Source organism: Aptenodytes patagonicus, chromosome 15 (genome assembly GCF_965638725.1).
Source record: "Aptenodytes patagonicus chromosome 15, bAptPat1.pri.cur, whole genome shotgun sequence".
Lineage (NCBI taxonomy): Eukaryota > Metazoa > Chordata > Aves > Sphenisciformes > Spheniscidae > Aptenodytes > Aptenodytes patagonicus.
Window position 1 is genome coordinate 1,014,484 of NC_134963.1, and position 20,269 is coordinate 1,034,752.

A 20,269-nucleotide genomic window follows, 5' to 3' on the forward strand; every position below is an offset into this window, starting at 1 on the left:
GGCGATGTGCTTTTGGCAGGAGCAGCAGGGACCGGCATGTCACCTCACTGGCTGGGTACGCGAGACCCCACTAACCGGCCTGCAGCGCTAAGCCCACCGACCTGCAGGGCAGCGAAGGGCTTCCTGTGCTTGGGGAAACTAGGTGGTACCTCCGCAGCTGAGGACTGGGAGATCCTGGGTCCAAGTGATGCCTGAAATGCGTGCTGTGACAGAGGGCTGGTCAGGTGCAATGCAGCCAGGTAACGCTGGCACGTGGTCCCTATGGATTTGTCTAACTTGACCTTTTCGCCACTTGCAGTGGATCTGTGCACAGTGATCGGGTCACCCCTCAGCCTTCTCTTCGATAAGTTGAATAGCTTCCTAAACCCCGTATTTTATGTCTCGTTATCTACCCCACTCGTTATTTTTATGTTCCTCTTTTGAGTTATTTCCAGTGTTTTTCCCCTCCTCCTAACCGTGGATGCCAGAAATGGTGCGGCGTTCCAGTGTTACTAGTGCTGTGGACAAAGGCAGTATCGCTCCCCTGTCTCCCCTATATATTCTGTATTTTATACATTAAAATATTACATTAGTCCAGTTTACCACGGTATTACCCTGAGAGGTCATGTTGAAACATTTATATATAGTAACAGCTAAATTCTTTCCTGAAGTACTTCTTGCCAAGCTAGTCCCCATCCCTGCATTCTTTATTTCCAGATGCACTTGCTCGCATTTTCTGACATTAAAAATGTGTTTTATTGGGCTGGGATAATTTAATTGGGCACATCAGATGACTCTCTAACTAATCAGTCATGTGAATTATCCACTCATCTGCTAAGCTACATATTTTACTAGGAAAGATCTTACATCATCTAGACAATTGATAGAGATATTGAATAGGATCAGAGCAAGAACTGATCTCTGCAAAACTCTGCCTGGGTCACTGATGTCTCCTCTTTAGCAAATACTTTTTGAGAGCTCTCAGGGAAAAGATATTTAATCCATTTAAGGTGTGCTTTATGCATTCCATACAACATGCATTCCAGCACGCAGAAGATAGAACAAAGGTTTTAAACGAATGTCAGTTTTTGAGACTAACTCAGGACAATTCTACAAGCTTTTCACTAAGCCGCTGCTTGTCTTAGTGTTCTCCAACCGAGGTTTTGTGCTGATAGCCAGTACCACCACTCTCTTCACTAAAGATATTTAAAAGTGGATACAGAATCACTGCCTACTTGGGATCAGACTATTCGAGTTTGACAAACAATGGGAGCTACACACAGATCCCCTAGGACAGGGTCTAAAAGGGACAACAATAACTGAGCTGTTTTAGGCAGAACAAAAAGTGGACACAGGAAATGGAAGAGTCTGAATGGCCACCGCATCCAGTATTCACACATCCTTGCAGCAGGCTGTTTTTGTGAAGCCTCCTAAAAAACGTTTTTAAATGAGTCTCAAGTTATTCTAACTACCCCTATGTATTAGAAATAATGAAAAAATTAAAAATCAGTAAAAACTAACACCATTAAGTTTTAAGCCTATGGACAGTTTTCTTCCCACGAACATAACTCCTACTGAAGGCATGCAGACCTATCATCTGAAGATTTTTAATGGGTATCAAGCATAGAAGCTAAATAATCTTTGCTGACAGTGATGAGTCTATACTTTGAGAAACAGACTAACAGCAAAGAACAATAAATGACATTTAATGTACATGCATTTTACCAATTTTAACATAATGGAGATTAAGAGATTTGTATAATTTCTCTACTTATTCATCAGATAACTGTTTTAAATAACAACTCTGTACCTGAAAACATAAATATATTTTAGCTTTATATGTATCAAGGTTGATATATGTAGGTAATAACTACAATCTATTATTGTGTTTCAAAAGCAGTAGTACAAATAATGGTGACAATATACTCACCCAGCAATTTTCAGCAGTAGATCTCAAAAGACCTTGCGAAGGTCAATGCTATCATCCCATTGTTGACGATGGAGAAAGAAAGTATTGAGATGAACTTGCTCAATGTCATCTGACAGACCAGTGGTAAAGCTAACAATTGACTTCAGGTTTTCTGCATCCAGGATGAAAGGTTTTGCCTCACAAGCCATGTTACACACTCATATATCCCTGGGAGCTCTTTTCATTAGTGTTCTGTATCTTGCGTGTACTGTGTTTATCAGTGTTAGAACCTGGAAGAGCAGTCAAGGTTTTTCTGGTCTTCCCTTGGAGGCTTCACCATAAAACATTTTTGATTTACAGGCTCCACTGAAACCCTCTATTGCCACCTGTGAAAAAAAAGTCGGAAATAAAGTTTGAAATCTTGTTTGAAAAACCCACGGGTAAGTTAATATTTCAGTATGAAAGGACAAAAAGGTGGCACAGATCCAATCCCAGCCTAAATCTGCAGATCTAAGTAAAATTACTAAATGTTTAGTTTCAGTTCTGATCACGCTGTGCTTAGTAACTGAAAGCAAATCTGACTTTGTTACCCATGTTTTCCTCAATCCTCAGGAAAGCTGCCCCGCCCTGAATTCATACCGTTGCAAGCTCAGGGCTCAATGACTTTGGGGCCTTTCTGGTAGCGGAGTGTCTCCTGAAGGTAGTCGTGCTAGCACGCATCCCACACAGTGACCTTATTCTGGAGATGGGTAAGTAGCTACATCCAAACTCGCCAAGATTGTCAACAACCCAGTCCCGAGTGTATCAGTCCTTGGAGGTATGAGCCCTCTGAAGCTCAGATCAGGCCTTTGATGTCATTATTTCATACCTTGGAACAAAATATACTGCAAACAGGCAGAGGTGGCCAAGCAGCAGCCCATGTACTACACGATACCAGAGATGACTTCTCTGATCCGCTGTGGCAGACATGGGTACAGGGCTGTGTTGAAGGTGACGTGCCTCTAGCACCCAGTACCGCCTCCTCTCGAAACGGCCCAGGCCCAGGCCCAGCTCCTCCTCGGGCGGTGGCGGCAGGCCTCAGGGCCGGGCGGGGAGCAGGAGGCCGTGGCTCCCCTCATGGCGCCCCGCCACAACCGGCCCGGGGGGGGAGAGGGGGGGAGGAAGGGAGAGGGCGGTGCCCACCGGGCACCTGTGTGCGAGCCAGCCAATGGCAACTTGGGGGGGGACAGGGGGAATTTGTCCCCCAATAGCGCGCGGGGGGGGCGGGGCGCCCGGAGCCAATAGGGGCGGGCGTTGTTTTGAACTGGCTGCGCTCCCGGAAGCCGGGCGGTGGGGATGCGCTGGTGTCCGCGGCGGGCGCGGGGTGAGTGCGGGGCGCTCGCGGTTTGTCTCGCGGGGCTCTTCCCCCGGCGGCAGCCGCGGCCCTGAGAGGGCTGGTGGGGTCGTGCGGCCCGGACCCCTTCTCCCGCGCCGTCCTGGCGGAGCCACCTCGGGCCGGCGCCCCTCCTGGTTCGCGCTTGGGTGGGCGGGGTGGGGGCCAGGCTCAGAGATAGCCTCGGGTCGCTTCACCGGTCACGAGTGGGGAGCCCGAGCCTGCGGCGCTGCCTGGCTGGGCGCTAACGGGCCCCTGTTTTGGGGCGGGGGGGTGCGTCAGGTGGCGGCGGGCCGGCCGGCCCCTCCCGGCTGAGCCCCCCAGCGCTGCGCGGCGGCGGCCTCCCCTCACAGCGAGCGGGGCGGAGGGAAGCGCTGCTCCTGAGCGGCTGCTGTGCGGGGAGCTTTTTGTCCTAAACTTACGCAGCGGCAGTGACTGGAGCGGTTTAAAGTGTTGAACCAACGCTTGTTCTTTGGTTACCTGATGGCATTTAATTCTTGCGCTGGTGGTGGCCAGCTGGTACTTGTGTCACACACGAGAGTTTGATTAAGCGATCGTTTTGACATATGGTGACCCTCTGACGGCAGCATGTCAAGAAACGGTCACAGGAAGACACCGAAAACTACTGATGTTTCGGTTTGTAGGTATTGAAAACACTGGGTTTTTTCGAGAGATGTCTTTTGCGCTTCTATGAGGCCAGCAGGGCACAGGCTGCTCTGAGGCGGGCGTGAGTCCCAGCTCGCTCTCCACTGTGTATCGTGCTGTTCTTAAAATTCAAAATATGTGACAGAAACTTGACTTTTTTTCGGTTAAACTCAATAACTTTTTTTTAGTTGAGGTGTTTTCAGGCTTCCCATAGTTCTTAACAGCAGCTTGACTTAATTGATCCTGGCTATACAGAGATTCAAGTATCTCAGCTCTAACTGAAGCCAACTTGCTTTCTATTTTCATTATAAATACTTGGTTAATATTTTAAATGAAGTGGCTAAAGGGTGGGCTAGTGTTTTTCTCTGTAATTGTTTTGGTATGTTTGGCAATGCTTCGGTGCAGTTATGCACCTCTTGTTAACTACTTACACTTGTTCCAGACTCAGGATGTCTGCCATCGCAGCAACTATATTCTTGAAAGTGGAAACAACCAGACATATAACGTACCTGCAGTAAAGTAGGTATGCCTAGACACTGGTGTTGCTCTTGTGAGAGTAATTCCAAGTGAACCTGCTGAATGCTGATAGTGAGCAGCCAAATTACTCTTGTGGGCATGCTTTTTTAAAGAGCACATTAAAATTACAATTAAATAAATAACTTTGTTGACAGCAGAACTAACAAAATTCTGTTGTCCTTGCCTTATGTCTCCTAGAAGGATTATTTGAACTCAAAGCAATAAGCTTTGATTGAGGCTGCTCTTGTGTTGCAGTGTTCATTTTGTATCTGCTATCTTGAAAGAAATGGATGTGTTTTTTCTTAAGTAAGCATACTTGCACGACTTCTTTCATCTACTTAACTGCTGTGGGTTTGTGTTTTTTCTTGGCCCCTTCTTGCCCCCCCAAGTTTGTAGGATGTCTATCACCCCATGGCCTCTCTAAGTTTTGTTCAGGGTAGGTAGTAAGCTCAGAGTTACTGTAGATGGGGCGGGAAGGGTGGGAATAAAAACACACTTACATAAGTGATGATTGCGGCCCTTGCGTCACAGGAGGTTAAGCTTAAGAATAATAAACTAGACGTACTGGGTCAGGTCAGAGGTCCATATAGACTGGTATTCTTTCTCTGGGAGGGTCTAGAGGAACATCTCTAGGGAAGAACATAAGAACAGAGCAAGTATATATGGTTCTTCTAGTAAGTATTTCCTCCAACTACTTGTAACATGGACTTTCTATGAATAAGAAATGGAAAATAGATTTTCTTGCCCAAAAAAAGGATTCTTAGCTCCTTCCTCACTGAAGAAAACCAAAGAATTGTGAAAGCTGAAAATAACAGTCTTTACCAAAAAGGAGGAAGAAGTCTAGCAAAAGACTCTGGATCTCTAGAACTGTGGCAGAGGAGAACAGTTGCTACCACTCTTGAGAAACTGGGGGAAAGGCTGTCTTGCTCCATCTCTTGCAAATGTTTTTAAAACATGGTGTGCTGAAAGGTAATATTTACTGGTCTTTGTTTCTCTTGGTAGCTGTACAGTGGACTTAATCCAGTAAGATGCCAGACAGAGAAACTGGGGAGCTGAAAATAAAATTAGCTCATTAAACTTGGGAATGGTGTGCACCTTACATGTTATTTACTGTGTTTTCGTAAGTGTTCTACTTTGCATTGCTGTCTCTTGCAATGAAGACTGACTCTTCACCTTGGTAGGGTTACAAACCCTCGTTTGGTTACAAATTGTCTTTATACAGAGCAACCTGAAAGGCATCAGATTATGGATCCATCTATTCCCTCTCATCTTTAATGATTAATATTACTACACAGGAGCATGTGCTACACAAGGGAAGTGCAAAAGCAAATCAGTACAATGCTTTTAAAAATGCAACTGTGAGATGCTTTTTTTTGGGGGGGGAATAGATTACTTTTAAAAACTAATCAAGCATCTCTTATTTTCCATGATTTTAAAGTTCAGTATATATATTAAAAAAAAAAAATCTCATTCCACTACTGAAAGAAAATGCATCCAATTTTATTCTTTTATGGGCATTTGAGGAGTGTAGTGCTCAGTTTCCTTTGGACAAATTCAAAAGAAGCAGTAAAAATAGTTTTAGACTCTGCTGACCACAAGTTATTGTTGTGGTACATAAAACTATCAGAATCCAGTGACTAATGATCTTTGGCTGTCTCTTAGACTGCACCTGAACAACAGTTTTGGATCAGTTGAGAAGCAATTGAGATCGCTGTGGTAACTGGCATGTTATTTATGATGCTTCATTTGTGAAAACAAAATACACAACAAATGGCTTCATTTTTCAAAGGCTGCTACTGGGAGTTCTTAAGGGTAAAATGGTTTTATGCCAAATTGTGAACTGATTGCTTCTAATCAACCAAATGATGGTAGAACCCTATGAAAAGAGCGTACACAATCTATCATGTTTTGGTCTCTTTGATAGTCCCACTAAATGCTACCTTATGCTGGCATGTATCCACTCAGGCTTTTCACAGATCGTTAAAACAAGCAAAACAACACACTGTACTGTCTAACAGAGTACAGTAGCACAGAATAAGAATGTTAGTTACTTTAATGTCATTTCCAAATCAGCAGTGCCATTTGGAGCAGAATGCTTAATTACAGGATGTTTGTAATTCTTGTCAAGGTGGTTTGTGTGCATTAGGTGTAAGTTAGACAGGAAACTAGAAACATATTACAGAAATAGGAGATTGTTGCTATCACTTCATCCTTGATAACTGTTGTCTTATTGACTAGGAATAATCAAACTAGATTTTATAAAAGCTCATTATCCAGAGAGCAGTAAGTCTTCACTGTTTCCACCTTATAGTAAGTTTGGGTGTTTCCCCCCCCCCCATTCTGCAGACCTTGTCATGTTGCACAGTATGCATATTCTGGCTTGTACTGTCTTAAAAAAAAAAAAAAAACAGAAGGCATGTGTTGTGCTGTGACTTAGCCTTCTTTATTTGAACTCTCTTTTTTTTTTTTTTCTTTTTTAACTAAGCACCTTCCTGTGTCTCTAAGGGTAGTTCTGAAGCCACATTTTCTGCTGAAATGGAGCTAAAAAGTCAGCTTTTGATCAAGCTTTGGACTTGCTGTAGGATCAAGTTGCAAGTGTGGAAGCCAGTGCTGACCTAATCTTTTTCATCTTCTCCTCTCCTTGATGTGTGGGAGACTATAGCTGAATGACGAGAAGGCTATGAGTTGAGCACATCGGCTCTGTAATGGCAGCTCTGCACAATATGCTTGTCTCATTCCCATAGTTGCAGCACCCTCTTTTATGTGAATATGAGCTTGAAAGAATGACACCTGTATGAAGATTTTTTTTTTATTATATGTTTATGTACTTATCATGTCTATGATAGCCTCTCTTCAGTTGTTTTTTCCTGTTAATGTTTGTTAATTGTCTCAAATTTCAGAATATCCAAATTTGAGTCTGACTTAAAATTCTTAAATAAAAATGTATTGTAAGGCTAACATCAAGCCCTGGGTATAAAAACACAACAGGCGTTGCAAATGCAATGCCAGCTTTGATCAAAGAAGGTACCAAAATACATTGGTTGCCTCCTTTCCCAATTAAGTATCACTGCTATTTTAAGGGGTAGCTCTGTTTTAGCTGGCTTTTGTTATTCTGTCTGAATAACAAAAAAGGTTGGACTGTTTATATAGGACCTATAAACACTTATGCTTGTTTCAAGGCCAGCAGGTGGAGCCCAAGATAAATAATACTGTTTTGATATTTGGAGTTACTAAAAGCACAAATGTAACTTAAAGAACTTTAATAACATCAAGCAGAGTTGATGGGGTGACAAAAAGATACTTCTGTCAAATCAGTAGTACCAAATAATAATGAATATGGTTCTAGAAAGGCATCAAAGTGTTGAAAATATTTGTCCCTCTAGATAATTGTGGCAAGTGTTACAAACTTATTCTGCTGGTGTTTTCTGACTGGCATTTTTTGTGTAAGCTTTACATTGACCAGTAACTTTGCACAAACAGCTGGACTGAATTGATTATTTGAAGGCAACTCAATAAATCAGCTAATGGAGCCTGAAACCTGTTTATTAAAATAGTAGTCTTATGAGTGATTAATTGTCAACAGTTTTTTATTGAGTAATCCATTTAATTATCTGGCAGGATACCTAATGAATACTGGGAGCCATATCTCCATAGTCAGCAAGAGCAGCCAGTGACAGTTTCCCATTAAAACTGTATTTTATATCCCTGCTTTCACCAAGTGCACTTCTTTGCACTTTCTCAAAAAAAAAAAGTTTTAAGGATTACCTACCGTATTCATGCTGATGCTGTAAATGGGTACCTCTCAACTGTAGCTTTGAAGGGGATCTCTTCTGAGTGATGAGTGTTGTTTCTGAAATAGTCTAGCATGGCTTAATATTTATAAATGTCAATCTTGATGCTCACACTGAGGAAAAGGTGAAAAGAATGAAGCTATCATATTTCTGTCTATATGAAGTAGGGACCAGTGAACAATAGTGTACGGTATTATTCTAGTGTATTGCTTGCTCCATGAACCACTCTGTTAATGCATTTTATTTAATGTGTTTTATGGACATAAGTTTATTTCTGATGGGCAGCCAGTTATATATCCTTGATAGTAGAAGCTGTAGCCCTTTACCTTCTGAAGGACATGCAAAGTTGTAATTACAATGGAACTGCTTATTAAACTGAATTGTAAGTCACTATCTTATTTTTGTAACAAGTTGTTCAACAAACAGGGAAGAAATCACTCAATCTAGATTTATTTTTTTTATATAGCTTTTTGGTACGCTACTTAAAGACAAACTAAAGCTCTTTGAGATTATCTGTCTTATTTTAACAAACATAATCTGTCCATTTTTTTGTGGGCTTCCAAGGAAGATTTTGCAACATGAATTCTCAGAGCCATGGTTAGGATCAGTCTTGTGCTGCTGCTTCTTTTGTGAAGACTTTTCCATTACTAATTCAGATCTCTTGGGCATCATCAGTGTGTCACGTGAGTCAGTGGCTAATGCTTGGCTCTGGTGGCTTTCTGGTTTGGAGTCAAAAAGTTTACTTCCCCTGTAGGCTGTAGATTGGGGAGAAAAGGAAAAGATAAGATAAAACAAAGACTTGAGCTGTAAAGTTGAAATTTGCATAATTGAAATCACTAGCATGTGATAAATTTGCTTTTTTTGGTAGAAGTGCAACTAGCAGTAGCAGATCTGATAATGTACGTTAGAGTTTTCATGTTCAAAAATGTGACTAACATAAAAGAATGCCTCTTTAAAATGCTATTGCCAGGTTTAGCTTTCTTAACTGCTAATGTTAAATGTGTTTGTTAACAGAAAACTCGTTGCCCTTCCTTTTTGGTGCAGAAACGTATTTGCATCTTTACAGAGTGGCTTATAAACACGGCTCACAACTCTTGTTGTTGAGATCTTGGGGGCCAGGGAGAGGGTGAGCAGTTGTCTACAGAACTCCACAACTACAGAACTTGGAACAGGAAGGAGGATGTCTTGCCCAGCGTTGAGCCTGGTGCAGCACAGTTGCCGTTCATTGACATTCCTCCTGCTCCCAATTTTACGTTCAGTCAAGTTGTTGTCAAGGATGGAACGCCGTTTCCATTTACTTATGGAGCTGTCTGTGAGAAGATTGCTTGAGGAACAGAACAGCAGCAATCAGTCAGCTAAAATAAACTTGTGTTCTTAGTTTGACATTTATTGCCATGTTCTAACTGTAATGTTGGGAGTGGGGGTTGAAAGGTCTCATCTGTCCTAATTTGAGTGTCTCATCGGTAATAACTTCAGCAGAAAGATTCACTTTGGGGGGGGCGTGGGGAGGGTGGTGTGTGGAACCAGTCCTCCTGGTTGGTTTCTGTGTAGCCTGTGTGCCAAGTTACATAAACAATAACCACTGTGAGATTTGCATTGTTCGGGAAAGAGGGGTAACTCTTATTTGCCCCAACCTTGCTGGAGGCTTGTGTTACATAGGATTGTGTGTCCTTGAGAGGATTATTTGGAAGCCCAATCTTCCACCGAGGAAAATCTGCCAGACTTGACGATATCCCAATTTCCTACAGTTAGCCAATGTGTAGTTCATCCACTAGGCTGGTTGGATTGCCACATGTATGATAGGGACCTGTTTGGAAGGTGCTGTAGAATGAATAGAAGTGAATAATCTTCATGACTATGTTCTGGCTGCACAATAAGCATGCTGAAGAACGTGAGTCATGAAGAAACCCATCTTCCATGTCTTCTGGGGACAGAAAAATTACCAAACAGAAAAATAAACGTCCAATGACAAAGCAAGTATCTAGAGGCAGACTATGTTCGGAGGTGGGAGAAGGACATAAAGCAAGGCAAGAAGATTCTGGACTGAGACAAGACAAGGTTAAAAGAAAGGTAGCTGTTGCAGAATAAAGAACTATATAATGTTCCAGAGGAGAAATCATGAATAGGAAGCTCTGCCTGCAATTTAAACTCCTTCTGATAGAAGAAATGGTATCCTGAATAAACTGAGGTAGCGTATGGCATATAGATACTGCCTGGTTATCTGGACAGCATCAGAAATTTAAAGCAAAAAAAAAAATATATAAAAGGTTTCAGAAGTACCTAGAGTTGTGTTATGTTTTAATTATATTATTTGGAAATGGCACTGTGCTCTAGTTCATAAGGTGTCTGTTGCTCTAGGAAATTTGTGCTCTGTGATTTGAACCATGACTGTAATTTTGTTTTGCTTCAGTTTCTTTTTAAGAGTTGGAGTGGAAGGCGTGAACAGGTCAGTGTTATTCATGCTTAGTGACATAAAGCAGCTGGGATACAAGACCCCGAGTTTTGTGAAAAGCTAACAAGATCTTTATGTAGAAGATCCAAGTCTTCCAGAACTGGTAGTTTGGTTGTACAAGTCCAGTATGATTGCAGTCTAATGAAAATTCAGCAATAGGAGTCTGAGAAGGGTGATAACGTCTTCTTAAGACTGATTAGATTTTCTAAATAAAGCTGGCTATGGATCTTTTTAAACACCTGGCTAGTAAATCAGTTATCCAAAATTCAAGTCTGCATCTTCAATTTATGCTTAATTTCTAAACCAGCTATTTTGGGATTGACTTGTTAGAGGTGAAGAAAGCCTACGGTGTGATGTAATTCTGTTTTCTCTGATGCCTTATTGTATAACCTGTTAAACAGAAAATAGTTTGGATAGCTCTGCTGTTGCTTCTCTTAGCTAGTAGACTATGAAGTCATCTTGGGAGGGGAAAATCCTTTTGTCACAGAACAGAATTTAAAATACTTCGTGAGACAGAGATATATACATACACACACTCTTGCGCTAATTTTTCTTTTGCCTAGGCAAGTGTGTCAGGAGTGTTGCTCCTCTTTGAGTTATTTCATTTCCTGCAACAGAAGAGTCTCTTGGCAGAATATTAGACTGCAAGACTGAACTTGTTTTGCCATGACAGTGACAGCAGGCTAGTTGTGGTGCTGAACTGTGACTTACCAGAAGCCAGCAGCTACTGGCAAGCTGTTAATTAAAAAAAAAATCCGTACAAATGCTGCACTTGTAGCACTGATTCTGGTAATATGAAATGTAGTCAAGATTATCAATTTCCTGATATCTCTTAAGGTAAATGATGTGGAAATTAAAGAGCAAGAGAGACACTTTTTACATATCTGGAAGTATGGTTAAAAATCCTACTTTTTGTACAGAAGTTGATTCAGTCACTAGGTTGTGACTGATCTTAGGGTTGTGGTATTGAATTCTGCCTGTCCCCTTCCCCTCTTTGCCTACCTTAAACTTTTGTATGAAAGAAACTCTTAGTAGCAGTAGAACATCGTTATGTGTGGTTCGTTGGTAACATTCTGATAATTGTTTTAGCAGCCACAAAAAGTCAGGATCAGGCTGTGGTTTTATTATCAGAAAAATTTTCGTTGGGGCAACACAAAATATCTGAAAGCTGTTATGTGGTTTTGAAATAGAAAGCACACTTGTCATGCCATCTGAGCGTGGCCAGAATTTTAAACATACCACAAGTCCTGGAAATTATTAATCAAAATGTACACTCTGGTCCAGTGTATTTTAGTCTGTACCTGATGTTTTTCCTGATGATAAACAATAATACTTTCTCCTGGACTTTAATAATAGCTTGGCCTAAAGTATACTTTGTTTACGGCTTTGGGAGTGTCTTTGATCAGGCTTTTTCCAGCTTCTCCAACAGTTTGAGTCTTATTTTCTCTCCTTTATTCTAACAGAAGCATTTTGCCTTAGTTAAGACACAGGGGAAAAAAAGTAGTGGTACTTTATTGGTAATGAGCAGAAAATTACATAATAGCCTTTCTTTCATGTATTGCTAGTGCTCTAGACTTTGTCAGTATTTTTGTGATGTTTGTGTCTTTCCTAAAAATCTGAATTAGCCAAGCATAACTTTGAAACACCCACTAGAATAATTTTGGTAGTAAACCATTCATTGAAACAAATCTATTTTGGAAGTCCTGTTTTATTTATTTTTATTGAGAGCTGTTAGTGAGAACATCACAATCTTTAAGCTTCAGCATAGAAGCAAGGTTATCTTTTTATAATTTGCAGTATAATGGATAATCTTTGTTTACTTTGTAGGCTATTACAGAATGACCTTGCACTGAGCCTTTGTGGAAGAAGCAAGATTTAAACATCAGTTCTTCAATGTGCATCCTTCTATTCAAATTTGACCCCCGACCAGTTTCAAAAAATGCATACAGGTAAAGATGGTTCTAATGAAAACAGACTTGTTTCTATAATTTTTTATATTATTTCTTTTTGTAGCCAATGTTTGAATTAGAAACTATAGTCAGTATTAGGTGTTCAGTTATGCTTTTTTAATGTTTAACTTCATTACTTTCCCCATTGGAGGCCTTACTATAACCTTTTGAGAACCCTTTGTTTTTAGACTACGTCAGAAGACCTGGGCTTTGTAATCATGGACCTTTTGCTGGTGGTCTATCATGTGGTGTAGGATAAATCTTTTAAATATTGTAATCCAGAATTTGAAAGTCCTGCCTTCTACTTTATCATTTTTAAATTATAAGGGGAATCATGTTTGGGGCATCACAGCTGTAGCAATGAGGTTCAGGAAAAGATGTGACTTCTTTCGGTAGGGTAGATATGTTTAGGGCTTTCAGTTTGAAACCAACAATTTGAATTTAGCCTGGAAAGTAATGGGCAGACAGTGGAGCAGAAGTATTGCAGTTATTGACCGCTCTGTGTATTAATTTCTCCTCTGTTAATATGTGCTGCTCCAGTCTTGTAAGCCAAGAGACTAATACACTATGAATCCAAAAGGTATGAATACTGAAATTTAATCAGAAGCTACCTAAGCAGGTAACTTTGAATTACTGCTTTGTCCAGTTTCCTCCCAAGGACAGTACCTTCTTGTTCATTGTGTAGTTAGCTATTCTGTTCCATGTTACATCACGGCTACCACTGCTTGCTCTTCCACTGTGTTTTTGACAGAACTGGCTAGCTTGTGAACAGGTGCAGTTGCTTTTTAAAATATGGATAGATGAGGTCAAGGTTATTTATGCCTATCGGTTTGCTTTTGGGACAAGGTGTACTTAAAGATCTTCAGTCACTGTTTGTCCTAAAATTAAGTACTTACAATTTCAGAAAATGTTGGAAGTCGAATCTCACTGCTTTCAAACTGATTATACTCCTGTATTGATGTAAAACAAGTAGTGCTGTGAACTGGAGAATAAGGAACTTTCAGTAAGTGTCCTAGCCTTCCCCCTCCCCCAAATCTGCCTGCAATTAAAATTTTATGTAATAAACTAAGTCATGTGTATGAGATGTTTAGCCAAAAGCTTAAGACAAAACAAGCATCCATGCTTCTAGGTAAGTTTTACTGGATGTGTTGATGTCATACAGTGACTTTTCCAAACATTAAACTTCCTGTAATAATTTTCTGTCTCATTACAGCCCTTAATTGTAAAAGTTCATATCCAACATCAGTATCTTTGAGTATGTTCAGTATGTAATAGAAAGGATGACACTTCAGGCCAGTAAGAAGACTGTAGAGTTCTATTGCTTTCTGTATTTATACATACTGTATAGGTTCCGTCTTACTTTGTGGGGTACAAGTATTGGTATCCATCCAGAAACCATCAGAGTCAGTATGCTCAGTAAATCATCGTGCCTTTCATTGACTTGTTTTTCTACCCTTTTGTATTGAGAAGCAGATGCCATTCTACAGGAAGAAAAGGAAATGAGAACCGAAATGTCAGTTGTCGATAGAGTGCATGCCCCTCTGCATCTGGAATCTGCCTAAAAAGGGGTTTTGTTTATGATGTGACTGGTGCTGAATTAACATATCCATTTATTTGGTCTGACTTTCTTTGTGTTGCTAGTTAGCAAAAGACGGATTCATCAATTTGATGCCTCTTGGGAAAATCCTTTGGATGTAAACTGTAGTTGCCTGCCAAGTTAACTTTCTGCTGTGATCAATATTTAAAAGTAAAACTTACAGTAGTTTGCTTGCTATAAAAAAAAAATTGCATCAAGATTGAAATCACTGATTTACAGCAGAAAACAACTTGCTATCAGTGTCAAAATAGGAAAACACATTTGAGATGTTTTGGCCCAAATTCAGGAATATTTAAGTGTATTTAACTTTCTTGGTACCTTTTGTTAAGTGATGTCTTGCTCTATACCTCTGAGAAATTACTCTGAGCCATCTGTTTTGGTGATAAGTGCTAGGCCATAGTGTTCTTGGTGTCAGATTTTAACATCATATACATAACTTTAGTCCCTTTTTTCCTTAACACACCATAACTAAATCTTTTTGCTTTTCTTTAGTGAGAAGAATGTTGAAATTCTTTCTTCTTAAATTGTTCCTAAGGTTTTTTCACCTTTGCCTCAGCTTTCTGAAGGACGTAGGTCTGAGTATCAGTTGAGAATGGTACCCAGCCCTCCTAATTCTCCGCACAGCCATTGGACCAAGTTAGATCTCTCTATACCAGTCTCTTGCTAAGTGTAGTTTTTCCTGACAACTTGTGTGTGTTATACTGTGCTATAGCTCTGTTTATTTCACGGTGAGGTCTTGGAACAGTTTTCCCAACCAAAAGGGGATTCCTGTACCTGCAGACATACTAATTTGTCTGTACATGTTAAAACAGGCATCTACAATTACTTTTCTTACTATCCTCTACTTTGCATCTCTTACTAAAAGAAATTGTCTAAAATAGGCATTAAAAGTTGAAAAGACAAACTGCATATCATTGGCCATTTTCTTGTAGCCAATAAGCTTTCTCAAACTAAAACATGTTCTCCATAACACTTAGAATTTTCCATGCAGGTAGACTTTGGTTTCTAGAGCAGTATGTAGGCCAATTTTCATGAGCACCTAATTAAGCAAAAAGCTTACGGTTCACCTTTGTGATACACTTTAGAATCTATCTTCCTGTACCCTTGCAACTTGCTGTTCTACCCTTTCCTCTGTGTTCTCTCTACAGGCCAATTTGTAGTAAAGTTTAGTGCGGTGTAACAAACACTTTACCTTTGACAATAATAATGGACTACAGTAACGTGCTGCCTTTACATCTTTCTGAACTATACTGTCTGTGTCTTACAAATAAATAGGTTTCAAACTTCAAAGCTATAATCACAGAGTCTTTTTATGGAACTGAATTACATTGTAGGAAATTGCTTTAATGGAATGATTTCTCATGTTTTCATCTCTCTGCCTCAACTTTAAAATAAATCTTAATATGTAAATCCTAATACAGTTGGATTACTTCAGCTATAAAAATAGCCGAATAGGCTTTTTGCAATTTATTAGAAGATGAGGGTCACTTAATATTGCTTCTTTTCAGTATGATTGTGTGTCATAAGAGTCAAAATGAAGGTGTTTTGATTATAGTGATCCTGTATACTAGCCTTGTGCTAAATTTAAGAGTCTGCGTATTAAACTTGAGATGGGGAATATTCAGTCGCACCAGAAAGACTTTGCTTATTTTTAGTATTTAGATACTATAAACAAACTGATTTTGTGTCAAGAATTATTGAAGGCAAAATATAATTGGAGCTTTAGGAAATGAGAAATGCACTTCAGCCAAACTATTTTTTAATGGTAGAGATGTTTGTTTAAATAAAAATCTGTAAAAGGAGGATTCATGCTGTAAATGGAGGATGTTCAAGCAAGAGGACAAATTTGGTAAACCAGCTGAAAGCCTATAGATCCAAGACTAGAATCAGCTAGCAGAAGAGAAATAATGCAAGTCTGAAAGGAAAGATATTATGATTATTTGGCTTTAGAAAGATAAAAATGTACATAGCTGTGCTTTCCAACAGATGCTTTCTTTGTTGGGCAAAATACTAGCATCTTCCTTACAGAAAGGATGCCATTGAAACATTAGCCTTTTTTATTTTCTCTATAGCTGATTATAATTCTTTATCTGTAGTATTTCTAATGTGCAGCTGGCACCTCATGATCATGTTTTAAAACATTGTGTTAATGAAGAGATGAATTTGCAGGAAAGGTCCAGAAACTTCCAGAAAATAGTACATTTGAATGCTGAGTAAAGTAATGAGATTTCATTGGAATTGATTCTTGTGTGTTGCGGCTTAAAGATTGGAATGAAAATTGTATGGTCTAACTTCAGTTTACAGTAGCAAACTTGGCTTCTGCTGTATAAATGTAATTGACACGCGGCTGGTAGGAGGAACTGACAGTGAAGAAGATACTGAGGTTATAGGAAACTGGTTAAGAAAATCTGCAGGTTTCTGAAAGATGGCATTTCATTAAAATTAAATATTAAGCAACATAGCTGGAGAGAATGGCAAACACAGTCTTGCAATTGAAATAAAGACAAATCATGTTATGGGTAATAACGATCAGGACTTTGGAAGCTCAAGCTGTTGGATCATGGTGTGGTGGAGTTGGGCGCGTGTCTGCAGTCACCTGTTGCCCTGAGTCTCTGGCATATGACTTGCCTAGGGTTACAGTTGTCTTTTGCCCTTTGTTTGCATCAGCCAAATCCATTACCCGCTCTTCAGGCAAGGATGTTCTACCAAGGAAAAACACTTTTTTTTTAATTCCAAAATAATGATTGAAAAAAGACTGGAAGAGCAGCGTCAAACAAAAGCTCATCTACAGGTTTGAAAATGGCAGTGTCTGCTGATTCTCAGCATAGAAACCCAGTAACACTCTAACTCAAGCTTTTATTTATAGATACCCTACATGTATTTGATGTTGCAATAAGTCATTAGTTTCTGATGCTGTCTTCCATTGCTTTTGAATAACAGAAAAAGTTAACTTTCTCACTTTCAAAAGATGGATGTGCACAGTCAAATTAGCCTAGACTTTTCTTTCTAATGTTCCAGTACTAACACTGCTAATGAAATAACTGTAGCATACATTCAGTAAGGTTGTATGGTCTGTAAGGGAGTACACCAAACAAGTTGCTTTGTTTTAACAACTTCTGCTGGTTGAAGTGGACAGAGAAAGAGTTTTTGCTTTTCAAAGCCCAAGAACTGAGACTGCTCTGAGTTCCTCTGAAGATGTCTGGCTGTACTGACTGGCTTGAACTGGTGTTATCATTGAATTTGACTGGTCTACACTGCTACCAAGCCTGGAACTTTTGAGGAAGACCTGTCTGATCTTATATATCCGCTGCTTCTTAAATATCATGTTGAACTTGGTCTTTCAAGTCTGCAGGTGCCATTTATGATAATTATCAAAGTACAGAGCAGAGGGAACCAGGCAGAGCTAGCAGGAAACGGCAGCAACAGAAAATTCTAATAATGTCTGGTGGTGTTTTATATTTGTTTGTTTTCTAAAGTTATCAAAATTTAGATGGCACGTGAAGAGCTGCAGCATGCTTTTTGTCAGGACAGCACTTGGTATTGTGGAGTGATGTGTTTATTTCTAAATATAAACAATGGATTTCATCCAGCAGCATTTTCCAATTGCATATTATTTTTCATAATTTATTCCTACCTCCTGATTGTGTAGCCTCCAGGGCTGCTTGTAGTTTCTCTGCTGCAAGGGCTGGCTCTCATTAAGGATTCAACTATTTTGTCCTACTGTTCTGGTAGAACTCAGATTATGCAAGCAACTACACATGCAAAAAAACCCCACAAAACAACAAAAAAGAGGGGAAAAGCCCCGCCAAAATACCTCTTGATTTGTTACAAAAATCCATGCCTTTTTCCTTTACTTCTCTGCCTCCTTCAGCATGCTGTCATTTCTTCAAATGAATTTCAGTGAGGCTGGACCTTTGAGACTATCACAAATTTATCTCTGTTCTGAGTTCTTACAGACAAAAGGATCCGACTTGTGTCTTTGAACCACATAAGTAGGGCTTCAGGTGTTGAAGTTAGATTTAAAAAAATACTGTGACTACATGATCCTAAGTAATGATCCAGTAAAAGCATACTCATTCATGCTTCAGACTTTTTTGATGTTACCTATAAATCTGTGGGTTACATTTAAACTTTCTTTAATTAAGCTGTAACTTCACATGCTGAAGAATCTTAAGATTGCATATGTGATCTTAATTCAGTCCCTTGCATTGTAAGTATTATTATTTGAAAATAATAGCTGCCTCATTCACACAAGATAGGCTTGCTGAATCTCTCAAGACAATGAGAGAGAAGGTTGCTGTCAGATGTCATTCGACCTTTACACTGAGTGATAAAGGTGAGATGGGAGGATAAAGGACGGTTTCATACTTAAAATGAGCTAAAGCTGTGACAAGAATTGGATTCTGTTCCTGCCTGTACTGTGAAGTTCCTCTTTGTAAGTAATAGTATCTTTTTCCTCTTGTGTTCTACAGGCTTATTCTAGCAGCTAATAGAGATGAATTTTACCACAGACCATCCAAATCGGCAGATTTTTGGGATAGCAGCAATGAGATCCTTAGTGGTATGTATGTCATCTTGTTTTGAGTGGGTTTCATACCATTTATAGGGGAATTACAGCCTGGATTTTTTGTAATTGGGGTGGTGGTGGTGCATTTCTAATAAGAAATATGCTTCTTCCCTGTACTTCTGGGGAAAACGTCATAAGTTTGAAAGATGATTTGTACTATTATCTTATTTGTGTTTTAATATCTTGTGGGTTTTTTCCCAGCCTTATGTTCTTTAACTGATTTCAGTCTGAGCAGTGCAATGGAAATATATCAGATTAATTTGTCCATCACAAACGATTACTTTAGCTTTGTCAGATACACTGAAATGCTTCTTAAAATAGGTGGAATTAGTTATTCCACAGACTTATTGTCTGTAATAGTGACTTGAAATCATTAAACCAAGCCTCAAGAAAGTGAAAACTTTCTCATTTCTTATCGGTTAATAATTTATAGGCTACTGAATAATTTTAGTTATTGATCCATCAGTTTTATTAGCTTTTGTGTCTACACTTTGCTAAACTGATAGTACAGTCACTCAGCTGTCTGGTTCCCCTTTGTAGGGAATCTATCTGTAGTCATTTATAAGTATAATCAATACTTATGCCTTTTCTCAGAAACAGAAATGAAGCTCTGGAAGACAAAGCATTGTTTAAATGCAAGGTTTTGACTTTGCAAATACTCTTTGACGCTGTGTGCTATTGTCATTGGCAGGGAGGCCTGTGAGGATAAATTACTCCCACTGCACTGCAACTCCCTTGCTTCTGAAGTTCTGGCTGATGTTTGTTTTGTGCCAGACATTCTGGATGCTGCTTCCCCTGCTATATAGCAGTTAAAACAAACAAAAAACTATCCTGAAGACTGAAGGGCCCTGAATTTTTGTCTTCTATACCCTTGTCAGCTCTGTCCATATTTGGCATAAGAAACTGGTATATTCTCCATCCAGGGGGTGTATCTGTGGAGACCCTGTGAATGTATGCCTTTGAGTTAATAATGTTATCTCAAATGAAAGCAGCAAGTTGAACCAAAATAAATCAAATTTATTCTTTGTGTGACTTCAAAATGAAAAAAAATATTTTGCACTTATAGGTGTTTTTGGAAAACAGGAATTGCTATCTGTTAATGACTGGGCATTGGTTAACAAAGCTGTATGTTTTTCTTTTGTGTGCCTTTCAGTTAAGGTAGAGAACCTTAAGAACCTTAAGAAGTAGTAGAAGTATTGTGTAAAGATGTGATATGGCTAAACTCGATATTGAAGTTTTGGATATTGAAGAAAGAAAGGAGTTTCTGAATAAGGATCCAAAACCTGTTCTTTTGATCTTCTAATGAAAGTTATCTTAAGACATGATGATTCAGAATTAAAAGGTTTCTAACAGTATACATGTTGTATTGAACTTGTTACTGTTTTTCCATTAAATGCTTGCTGGTTAACACGAGCTCATTACAAATAGGTAGTGGGGGTTTTTTTTAACTTGTACTCTCTTTCAAGAGGTTTGGTTGTGGGCTTCACTTTTG

General features: G+C 39.4%; 1 protein-coding gene across 3 annotated transcripts in view; it reads left to right on the top strand.

Moving 5' to 3' along the window:
- Positions 1–3,193: 3,193 nt before the first annotated feature.
- TANGO2 (transport and golgi organization 2 homolog) overlaps positions 3,194–20,269 on the top strand; it is a 39,913-nt gene continuing 22,837 nt past the window's right edge. For 2 of the 3 annotated variants that reach the window (XM_076352504.1, XM_076352506.1), the window contains exons 1-3: positions 3,194–3,251; positions 12,492–12,613; positions 18,683–18,771. In XM_076352504.1, coding sequence (XP_076208619.1) covers positions 12,558–12,613; positions 18,683–18,771 — 145 coding nt within the window. In that variant the 5' untranslated portion in view covers positions 3,194–3,251; positions 12,492–12,557. Of the gene's footprint in view, positions 3,252–4,404; positions 4,425–12,491; positions 12,614–18,682; positions 18,772–20,269 lie in introns of those variants that run through there. The other variant, XM_076352505.1, reaches the window with a different exon arrangement.